This window comes from Myxine glutinosa, chromosome 12, assembly GCF_964187855.1.
Source record: "Myxine glutinosa chromosome 12, kmMyxGlut1.1, whole genome shotgun sequence".
In the NCBI taxonomy this organism is placed as follows: domain Eukaryota; kingdom Metazoa; phylum Chordata; class Myxini; order Myxiniformes; family Myxinidae; genus Myxine; species Myxine glutinosa.
The window spans coordinates 62758873-62770904 of NC_136272.1; the positions used below are offsets into that span (position 1 = coordinate 62758873).

The 12032-nt window shown below is 41.1% G+C and overlaps 1 protein-coding gene and 1 long non-coding RNA gene across 2 annotated transcripts in view; one reads left to right on the plus strand and one right to left on the minus strand.

The window, feature by feature from the left end:
* Positions 1-4690: 4690 nt before the first annotated feature.
* Positions 4691-12032, minus strand: part of LOC137437301 (uncharacterized) — a 30485-nt gene continuing 23143 nt past the window's right edge. The window contains exon 3 of the long non-coding RNA XR_010986447.2: positions 4691-5473. This is a non-coding gene — a long non-coding RNA (uncharacterized LOC137437301). The remainder of the gene's footprint in view (positions 5474-12032) is intronic.
* On the plus strand, positions 7655-11270 carry LOC137437300 (uncharacterized). Its single transcript, XM_078766345.1, has 3 exons — positions 7655-7719; positions 7799-7930; positions 9990-11270. The coding sequence occupies exons 1-3, from the start codon at positions 7675-7677 to the stop codon at positions 10155-10157; spliced, it is 345 nt and encodes a 114-aa protein (XP_078622471.1). The 5' UTR covers positions 7655-7674; the 3' UTR covers positions 10158-11270.

Here is a 12032-nt window from a genome sequence, read left to right on the forward strand (position 1 = left end):
TATGCTTGGGAGCCTCAGCGGTGCACGTTTTTGTCGAGTGTCGCTGATGATTCACCAACAAGTGATGAAACTGGTCTGGTGGCTGAGGGGAGCGAGTAGCATTGGGGATTTTCATGTGTATACTAAGTGTGAATGTCTGCAGCTATAGAGGAACCTGGATAAGATTTGAAATGGCAAAGGTCGGCCGGTGCAGGCTCTGTCTGCCCACTGCTGGTAGACAATGGAGCTGACACTGGAACTGGTTGCTCGGCAACAAGCCCCTATTACGCCTCTTGTTTTAGAACTTTTGTCATATTTTCATGAATAAAATAACTATAGCTGTAAACTTTTCAATAAAGAGCTCATTCTAGTCACTAATTATTTACTTACTTGAGTAATTTAGCAGTTTGCAGAATGAAAGCACAATGGGCCTTTAAAACGGTCCAAGCAGACCGGACATTTTACATTACAAAGGAAGCAATTACAAGTGATTATTATGTCTATGTCTTTGATCTATGATGTGCTCAAATATTGATCTGTTTTAAATATTGCTAATTACTAAGTAATGGTAGTAATTAGCAATTTGATAATTACTAAGTAATCGTAGTACTGTAATGATAGCACACTTTGAATATAGCATAACTAATCGTATTGCATTCTGGATCACATGACTTGCCACTTTTTTGGTCATTGTTTGATCAAGCTAACGATGAATATGAAACATTTTTAGTTTGTCTTTTGGCTTGCATATCATTATAACCAACACTGTTGAATCTAAAAAAATCTTTCACAATCCATAAAATCAAATATATAAAGCTTATATCTAATATGTCTGCATGTAGGATGTATCCAAGTAGTTACTTGCAGTGTGCACGATCATGCCCCACTGGTACATCACATACAGTCGTGGCCAAAAATATTGGCACCCTCACACTTTTTTCAAATAACTCACAATTTTCCCTAAAAATAAGTTGAAATTGACAAAATTATTTTGTCTCCACAATTCTTTATTTCACTGTTAATATTACAGAACCTTTGTTTTGATTCAGAATTTAATATATCCTTTTAAATCAGAAAATAAAAGGAAATGGCATCGATAAAATTATTGACCCTAGACTTAATATTTGGTAGCACAGACTTTGGACAAAATAACTGCAGTCAAGCGCTTCCTATAGCCATGAATGAGCTTCCTACACCTCTCTACGTGCAGTTTGTCCCACTCTTCCTGTGCAAACTGCTACAGTTCTCCCAGATTTGAAGGGTGCCTTCTCCCAACTGCTGTTTTCAGATCTCCCCACAGGTGTTCAATGGGATTTAGATCTGGACTCATTGCTGGCCAATTCAGAACGGTCCAGGGTTTTGTCTTGAACATTTCCTGGGTGCTTTTAGAAGTGTGTTTGGGGTCATTGTCCTGCTGCAAGACCCATGATCTTCAATGGAGACCCAGCTTTCTGACACTGGGTTGAACATTGCGCTCCAAAATGTCTTGGCAATCTCCTGATTTCATGATGCCATGAACACATTCAAGGTACCCAGTGCCAGAGGCAGCACAGCAACCCCAAAACATCACTGAACCTACTCCATATTTGACTGTAGGGAAGGTGTTCTTTTATTTGAAGTCTTCATTTTGTTTTCTGTAAACATAGAGATGATGTGCTTTACCAAAAAGCTCTAATTTGGTATCAACTGTCCACGGGACAATCTCCCAGAAGGATTTTGGCTTGTTCAGGTGTGTTTTCAAAAAAACTCCAATCAGGCTTTCTTATGTCTCTCTCTCTCAGCAGTGGGGTCCTCCTGGGTCTCCTACCATAGAACCCCCTTTCATTGAGTTGGCGACGGGTGGTGCGAGTGGAACCTGTCACACATTGTGTCTGAAGTTCAGCTTGAATCTGTTTGGCAGTTGATGGAGGTGCTTTTTCCACCATTCGAACAATCCTTCGCTGCAATCTTCGATCAAGTTTTCTCTTGCGGCCACGTCCAGGGAGGTTGGCTACAGTGCCATGGGCCTTAAATTTCCTGATAACATTGCATACGGTGGACACAGGAACATCAAGGTTTCTGGAGATGAACTTGTAACCTTGAGATTGTCCATGCTTGGTCTACAATCTTGTGTCTGACATCCTCAGACAATTCTCTGGTTTTCTTTCTTTTCTCCATGCTCATTGTGGTACACACAGTGACACAAAACAGCAGAATGACTCATTTTCTCTATTCAAACTGGTTGAATGAGTGATTTTTATATTGCATGCACCTGCAAATCCCTATAAGTGAGTTCAATTTCAAAGTAATGGAGAATCACTTGCTTGAAATCTAATTATTTCTAATGGGTGCCAATATTATTGTCTGGGCCATTTTAGGATTTCTGTGTGCAATAAGCTAAGATTTCGTGATTTTTTCAGCTTTTTTTGTTTTGTTCCGCTGCAAACCAAAGAAATACAAATCTGGATACCAAGAGATTTTTAAATTTCAACAATTTTCTGGAATAAATGGTGCATTGTTTGAAAAAAGTGCAAGGGTACCAATATTTTTGGTCATGGCTGTATATACAAGGCAAAGAATGTCACAAAAGTGGGACAAATAAGCCCACTTAGTCATCAACCTTGTCACATGTTCCACACACACAGGCGACTCAGTCATTCCAGAGATAGGAGAGTGATAGATAGAGGAGTGAAGCAGGTGGGGTGTGGTATCGACCCTAACAACCCCCACTCCCCATAAACGAAAAAAAAAAAAAATTATAGTATATATATATATATATATACATATACTGTATATACATATAGTGTATATACATATGGTGTATATACATATAGTGTATATATATATATATATATATATATATATATATATATATATATATATATATATATATATATATATATATACTAGCGAGGCACCCGTGCTACAACCGGGTGGGAATCCGAGAGCAAACAGACAATGCAGAAATGGTGAATGCTAAAACATGAAACCAATAAATTCCACATTCCTGTGCCACCTTTGGTTGCACGTCAGACATGGACAGCAGGTTCCTGAAAGACTTAGGTTAAAAAATGGCGAATGGGAAACCATGGAACCAATAAGTTCCACATTCCTGTGCTACCTGTAGTCGAACATCAAGCATGGACAGCAGGTTCGTGAAGGATTTCCACGAAAAACGTACCTGTTTGAATGGTTCCATACCCAGTTAATGGCGAATCTGCATATGGCGATCCGCGAATATTACGGTTAGAAAGTAGAAACCGTCACGGCATTTCGTCATGCACTTGAACTCGATATCTCTTTTTTCATTCCAAACAGCATAACTTCAATCAAAAATTAAATAGCATTAATATAAAAAATAAACTTTTACCAACATTCGGGACATAAACAAATATTTCAATCTGGAAGTGAAGTATAGACGGGTCAATTTTTTTTTTTTTTAAATACCCTAACCCCAAAAAACTTGCTACAAAAGGTTTTTCAACGGTTTTTGGTACTATTGGACATCCGGAATAACATATTAAAATCTAATAAAATTGGACCACTGGAAAGCTGTTATTTTCAAGATGGCGTTCAAGATGGCCATCAATACCCGAAAATGGCTATGTCATTTATAATTCACCCTAGAGTTGTAATTTTGGTGTCTACCCCTAGGTTTTAGGGGTCAAAAATCCCATTAAGACCATTTAAAGTATCATTGACTAATCAGGTAATCAATAAATTCAAGAAGATGGCATCTAAGATGGCAGACATTTTATTTTAGTTCTCATTAGCCACCCATGTGACACTCAGTAGCCAATCAGAGCGTGTGTTCTTACCCACTTTTTGTACATTTCTTTCAGGTTTTACAATGAGTGCAAGTAGTGTCGACCCAGAAGTTTGTCCCATCTGTACGGAGAAATTGGACGATGGAGGTGATGTTACTCATTCGTCAAAAGGGTGCTGATGGAATCGATGTAGGCAATGTCGACACCCATAACATCCGAGTACAACAATGCCATGCAATAATTCAACAACCTCTCCTACACAACAAGTGAGCAGCATAAAGAATCGACTGAAGCAAGGATCAAGAGAGATTCGTCTGACCTGTCAAAGATTAGTTCAAAACTAAATGCCTGCACACCTTTTTCTCCAGACTCTTCCTTGAGAAATGTTGTTAATGGTGTAGTGGCTACAGAGGATGTGAATGCACATGAATTTGAGTCCGTTGGAAGGAAAATCATTGAAAAAATGATTGGGCAGCCTGCTTTCACATTCTCTTTCAAACGGAAAGACAAAGCCAAAACCCTCGGAGATAAGTCTACCGTCAAGGTTGCTCCTGAACAGACCATTGACCCCGCCCTGTTGTTCCAACGGTTTCTGGTAGTGTCCAAATCAGGAGACCTTTCATTGCAAAATGTTATGAGTTATGAGCTGAGCCCATTCCCTCCTGCCCTTTTTGAGGCCAGAAACGTTTTCCGAAAGGCTGATAAGCCTCAATTAGCTCACGCTATCATTGATCATTCGAGCAAAGTTGTCAAGTGAAGCCATCGCAGATTCTGCTCCAAAAACTGAACATTATGTCCTTGACGGAGGCTCCTTGCTGCATCGTTCAGGTCCATGCGGATGTGGCTCTCTGACTCCACCATGCGGTTATACCACTTTGTACACACCCTTTATCCACATGGAACGTGTCCAACTGCATGTCAACCTTTATAGGAGGATAAAGCAAGGGGACCTGCCGAGATTGTCACTCTAAGGGAGAGGTCTTATGGGATTATCATGGGATAAAAGGTGCGTCAGAAAAAAAAGAACTTTAGCACAGGAAGTTGAATATTGCATGAACTTGAGATCATTTAGAAAGAAGAAACTATTTTTATTTTTATTTTTTATTTTTTATTTTTGATGTGCAGTACAGAAACTGGAGATTTATATTTCTCTGAAATTACCTTTTTAATAACAAAACTGCGGATTGTTTAAGGTTGTCACAGTCTGAGTGATTGCATCACGATGCTGTGATCCCAGGTGCACGACTGAGTGAGCACTTACATCACGATGCTGTGACCCCAGGTGTCACGACCTGAGCACGTGTCACAATGCTGTGACCCCAGGTGTCACGACCTGAATGAGCACTTGCATCACGATGCTGTGACCCCAGGTGTTCCAACAAAATGAGCAGTTTAATTGAAAAAAACATGAGTTTATCAAATTCCAAATCCCTTTGTAATATTTACATTTAAAATCTCCCCCATTATTAGAAAATGGAGAAAAGAAACTGCAATGCGGAATCTGGAATATTAAAATTAAAATCTTCAGCCCCCTTTGTAGATTACAGGATGGTCGTCGATCTGGGGGGTCGTGAGGTTGCGCTTTTACATCCATGCCGCACATTGGTGTTTTGGAAAGACCCAAAGCAACAAACGTAGTTTACCTTCAAGCAATGGTGGATGCCGCATTATGACGTCATCGGATGAGCTGGCAAACATCCCTCTCAAACGGAATCTTTAGGGGGATTTCAGATTGATCTCAGATGAACCTGAGAACATGTATCATGCAAATAGAGGAAGTAAATGACATGTTTGCAAAATCGGGACATGCGTGTTAACATTTACAAGATATCATTATCATCATGAATGATTTCATGTTGAGTTACACGTCAAACTTTAAATATGTGAGGAATAAGACGGACGACAAAACGAATGAATGGCATAACTGCTCATGTTATTGGGAAAGGTGAATTAATTGGCTCGTGGCAATCAGGTGGCAGGTGAAGAATGGCCGAACGCTTTTTTATGCTGAATAGTCGGTTCTATGATCTCAGATTATATTTTGAAACGGTAAAGAAAAGACACTTTTGAACCAAACGTTTGTTCGGACACAATTATTCCCACCTAATTGTTAGGTTGGCCTGGGAAGGTCTTTGGATCAAGTCTTTCACGAACCGGCTGGCCAGGCCTGACATACAACTGAAGGACAGACATATCGGCAGGCATTTGTAATTTGCTCAGGATGTCGGTCATAACTCGCCTACTCTTCACAAAAGACACCGTAGGATCTTCATAGTCTACTAACAATTAGTGGCAGTGGCAATGGACAGGTCCTCCGGCTTAATATCCTTCCCATTGATGGACGAGACGAGGCCTCTACCTGCATGTGAAACTCCAGGACAGTTTAGAGCTTGCTCCAGATTCGAACCCAGGCTGGACAACTCAATGGCGAGTGCACCTCCAAGGTATCTTGCCAACCGTTTCCATGGCATTTTTACAGGGTACTCATGAAGCTTCTTCACCTTCGAGGAAAGAGGCTTCTATAGGATCGTGGGAAGTTCCAGCCTGAACAGAAGCTGAACTGGTAGGAAGATTTGAGAGTTGTTGTTATAGTTGGGGCAGTTTGGAGATGCTGCTCTTTACACTTAATAGATTAATTGGCAGAACAGCAGCTCGTCGATACATGGGACACCTTTGGCAAATATTAATCTTTAACGTCCTCAATTGGGTCTTGTCGTTTTTACAAGCTCAATAGTAACTAATGTCCCAGGTAGAACCTCAAGCAAACGAATGAGCACTCATCAATGATGTGGGTTCATCAGCAGGTTCTTAAAGTATCAAATCAACAAGAACCTGATCGAGACAGAACAATGAACAACAAGCGCACACACACACACACACACACACACACACACACACACACACACACACACACACACACACACACACACAAAGCATACGTATATACACACATATTATATACACACATATATATACACACACACACACACACACACACACACACACACACACACACACACACACACACATATATATACACAAAGCATACGCATATACACACATATATATATATACACACATATATATATATACACACACACACACACACACACACACACACACACACACACACACACACACACACACACACACACACGTATGTGTGTACGGGTTTTTTTTACCGTCGCACTTGGAGTGTTTTATAATAAAGCAAACGTGATTTAAAACCCCTGAGCGTTGGTATGCTACCTGGAACGTTCCTTATTCAAAATAAGCTGGACACGAGGGGCGTCCCAGGATATTCATGGGTTATAATTTATTATCGAAAATCCGAAGGGCGCACCCCCGACCCCGCCCCGCCCCCTGGATCCGCCAGTGCTCATTCCTGATTTGCTACATTACCTGCAGATAATTTGGGGTGAAGAGGTAATACGCTTTCAGCTTTACATGTCATTACCTCCACCACCGAAGGTAGGCCGAAGGTGGATGGAGGATGTGTTTTCACTCCTGTCCATCTGTCTGTCTGTCTGTCTGTGAGCAGGATATCTCAAAAAGTTATGAACAGATTCGGCTGAAACTTGGTGAACAGGTTGGGTGTCAGACAAGGAGGAAGTGATTTGATTTTGATGAAGATCCGAATCCGGATCTGGATACAAGAATTGTTTTTTATTTACCAAGTGATTCATAAAGGGACACGACCATTAATTTGTTTGAACAGATGATATCCCTGACACATTATTACCAAAAAGTAATTGCGGGGAATAAGCTGGACAATTGCGTGTTTTAAATCGGACTATTTTCACTTCCGTTATGCAAATGAGCTACTTTCGTCGATTCGCGTGACGTCACGGGAGCACCGCTCATAGACCTTATGCATATGACGTCACACACCCTTAGAAACGGAAGTGCGCCCTCGCTCAGAGGGCAAGCGCACGCAACGCGATGCACGATGGTCACGACTAGAAACTTCGACGTTCACGAAAACATAAACATGGTAAATTTCTGCTGCGTCGTTGGGTGTTCTAACCGTAGCAATCGCGACAAGGACGTGTCCTTTTACTGTATTCCCACAGTGTTGGAACGTCAAGGCGACCATGCAGCAAAACTGTCAAAAGAACGGAGAGAAAGATGGCTGTCCAACATCAAACGCAAGGGGTATGAACCGGCGAAGTCATCACGAGTTTGTTCCGAGCATTTGGTTTGAGGTATGTGTGTAATGCCGACTCGAATTTCGTTGTTTGAATGGCATAAAAAGTGTTTTCGATGCCTTAATTGTGTACCAATTTGTCTGAATTGTTTAAGTATGAAAATTATGAAATTTAAGGAAAAATTAGACGAACTGTCTAAGTGTATGCCAAAGTGGCAAGCCAGGCATGGTAAAACATAGCAAGTCTAAAATTAGCTGCGTTGGAACACAAACTCTAAAACAGACGGCTGCATTCATTCATGCTCTGAATTAACTGAACGTTGGAGAGGCATCTCGTGATTGTTATTTCCACTAGTAACCAGTGATATTAGTGGTAATCTCAAGCTTTGGAATTGCAAACTTTTTAATTTTGAGGATTCCAACAATGTTAGTAGTTAACTAACAAGTAACTTTACTACAGTCGACAGTCTAAGTTATGTTATGACCTGTCTGTCACATCAACATTCCTTGCACCAGCTTGATAGACATTTTTAGCCGCGTCGCAGACGCTGCTCATAGAGTGCCCTCTGCTGTTGTTGTTGTTCTTCTTGTTCTTCTTCTTGTTCTTGCAGAGAAGACAAAACCTCAAAGCTCCACCCATTCTGGGAACCATAGCTCCACCCATTCTGGGAGAGGCTTCATATAAACAAATATCCACCATTTTATTAACTCGCATAGCTTTGAGGCCTGTTTTGTAGGCCCGTGGTGTCTTCCTCTCTCACACAGTTTTATTTCAAATCAAATTCGATATATCATTTCATTTTTCACAGTCGCTAACATAGTTTTAGACTCGGTTGAAAAAAAACGGGAAGAAAATCCGATGAAAGTTGCCCTTTATAGAATGAAATGAATTCTCAAAGGCCTGTAACTTCAAGTCCATTGAGATTTTTTTTTTTTTTTAATCGCGGCATGGTCAGTCATACACCGCCCGAAATAACAGACGGGAAAATGCCGAGATATATTAAAAATTCGTCCATTTGATGACAATCGTCACGATGAAATATTTAATTTATACGTCGTCACAATAATGTGGAGAGAGGAGCATAGCTTCGTTCACGTGTCGCCACATACGGGAAATTGCCGAGATTTTTTTTTTTTTAAATCGCGGCATGGTCAGTCATACACCGCCCGAAATAACAGACGGGAAAATGCCGAGATATATAAAAAATTCGTCCATTTGATGACAATCGTCACGATGAAATATTTAATTTATACATCGTCACAATAATGTGGAGAGAGGAGCATAGCTTCGTTACGTGTCGCCACATACGGGAAATTGCCGAGATATATATTTTTTAAATCGCGGCATGGTCAGTCATACACCGCCTGAAATAACAGACGGGGAAAATGCCGAGATATATTAAAAATTCGTCACCACACACGGGAAATTGCCGAGATATATATTTTTTACATCGCGGCATGGTCAGTCATACACCGCCTGAAATAACAGACGGGAAAATGCCGAGATATATTAAAAATTCGTCGCCACACACGGGAAATTGCCGAGATATATATTTTTTACATCGCGGCATGGTCAGTCATACACCGCCTGAAATAACAGACGGGAAAATGCCGAGATATATTAAAAATTCGTCGCCACACACGGGAAATTGCCGAGATATATTTTCACTTTGCACAAAAATAACATCAAGTAATCGAATCAATAGGAATGTCCTGTGCCTATAACATCGACGTTATAGGCACAGCTGCATCTAGGCATTGTGTAACATCGACGCGGCTTTTGTTTTAATTAAAACTTTTTGTACTTGTTTTTAAATGATTGCCATCATAATGGAATAACGTTGTCATATTCTCCTCTTTACATATCCAGAGCATGTGCATGACGTAAAGAAGTGCTGAAAATTAAGCGTACAGGAGTTGACATGCGACTTAACTTCACAATCATGCTAAAATTAGTGACTCATCAAATTATCTTGAGATATACTTCATGGTGAAGAAACTAATCAAAACAAGGTAAGCGAAGTCCAGTATTTACTGTATGTTATGCCTTTGCATAACATACATTCCCTCACAATTTGACACAATTTTGTTCCACTTTTTTGTCTCACATTTTACAGGAAAGCCAGCCCACCTACATGATATCGCCAACCCTGACTGGACACCTACACAGAAGATGGGCTACACCAGCTGTCACTCCTCTTCAGTGTCAGCGTTTCACCGATATGAGCGATCACAGCAGCGTAACAGGAAGGCAGACAACATGGCTCCTGCAGCAATACTGCTAGAACTACACAATGCAAGTCCTGAGCAGTGCCCCATTCATGAGCAGATTCCACCTGTTGGAGGGACTGAAACCCAAACGGAACTGTCTTTCAGACATTCGTGCACTGGAAAAAAACGTGGAGGAACTACAGAAGGACAATATTGTCCTCAGAACTCAAGTGTGTGACCTGGAAGAAAAGGTAAGAGCAACAGGTCTGCAGGAAGAACACCTTCAGAACAACGATGCAAAACTCCGATTTTACACGGGACTTCCTTGTTGGGCAATTTTTCTGCCACTCTTCACGTTTACATCACGTGCTCTCCCAACGTGAAAAAAACTCACAAAGTTTGGTCAAGTGCTAATGTTCCTCATGAAGTCGCGATTGAACATTTCTGACGAGGACCGAGCTTACAGATTCGGAGTCAGCCAGTCAACCGTTTCACGAAACTTCCACCGCGTTCTCGATGTAATGTTTGTAAAGACTCAGTCGCTGATACACTGGCCCAGTCGTGACGCTCTCCGTCTCAGTATGCCGTCATCGTTCAGGAAATTTTTCAGGAAATGTGCAGTTATTATTGACTGCACTGAAGTGTTTACAGAGCAGCCGACCGATTTACTGGCAAGGGCACAAGTGTGGAGCAACTACAAGCACCAATCAACTGTAAAGTTTCTAATTGGTATAACACCACAGGGCTCAATATGCTTCCTAGGCAAGTGTTGGGGAGGAAGGGCAACATACACCGAGATAACGGAAAACAGTGACCTCGTGAATAAACTGATGCCAGGGGATCTTGTGCTTGCCGATCGCGGTTTTCTTGTTGATGTGGAATGGCGATGGCCGAGGTGAAGGTGCCCCCATTCACCAAGGGAAAGAAGCAACTTGAAAAAGTAGAAGTTGACTGGAGCAGAGAACTTTCTTGTGTTCGGATCCATGTTGAACGGGTAATTGGAATGGTGAAACAAAAATATACTGTACTCCAAAATCGCATTCCCATCACACCGATGGATGATGGGACATCGCCAGAAGCGACTGTGAACAAAATCGGACAAGTTGCGTGTGCTCTCGTAAATGTTTGTCCAGGAGTAGTTCCTATGGACTGATTATCATGGAAGTGTTATTTTATGGATCAACAGCATCGCCTTATGAGTGATTCACATTGTTAAATACGCACATGGAACAAAACAAAATGACAAGTAATATAAAGTTGCAGCAGTTTTATTGTCACAGTTGTGTCAGCTTCAAAACATATGTACACGTATCATGTGCAGCTTCATTTATTGTTCACAGAAAATATGTAGTGAATAAATTTCTACAGAAACATTTCAAACATCACTATATCCATTGTTACTTCACCAAAAAATAATTTTTATGATTCATTCACCATGTGGAATTAGTTGACGCAGTTAGTTGACGCAGTTAGTTGACGCAATTAGTTGACGCAATTAGTTGCGATCGCAGTTGACTCACACATGAACGCGTCGTCGGGGCATTTGTTTGCCCTCTAAGATGGCGTCGCGATTGGTTGTTAGGTGCTTCGTGACGTCAATGCATAAGGTCAATTGACGGAAATGTTTGTCTGCTTTTCGTCACAGGTTGTTCTAGCGTTCAAGATGCCGATGTTCCAAGATTTGAATTGTTCCAGTCGTCGAGGAATTTTCCCACAGAAGTTTGTTTGCATCCCTGACCCACTAAAAGATCGTCAACGAATGCGCTTTGAAATGTAGACGTACACGTCCGTCATTGAGCTGTGCTCCCGTGACGTCACGCGAATCGACGGAAGTAGCTCCTTTGCATAACGGAAGTGAAAACAGTCCGATTTTAAAACACGATTGTCCAGCTTATTATTCGCCCCAAAACATTTAATTTTTCTGATAATGGTTCAGGAATATCATCCTC

Coding starts and splice junctions, on each gene's coding strand:
- LOC137437300 (XM_078766345.1), top strand. CDS start 7,675: ATGGTCACGACTAGAAACTTCGACGTTCACGAAAACATAAACATG. Junction 7,720..7,798: donor TTCACGAAAACATAAACATG/GTAAATTTCTGC, acceptor GTATTCCCACAG/TGTTGGAACGTCAAGGCGAC. Junction 7,931..9,989: donor TTCCGAGCATTTGGTTTGAG/GTATGTGTGTAA, acceptor CACATTTTACAG/GAAAGCCAGCCCACCTACAT.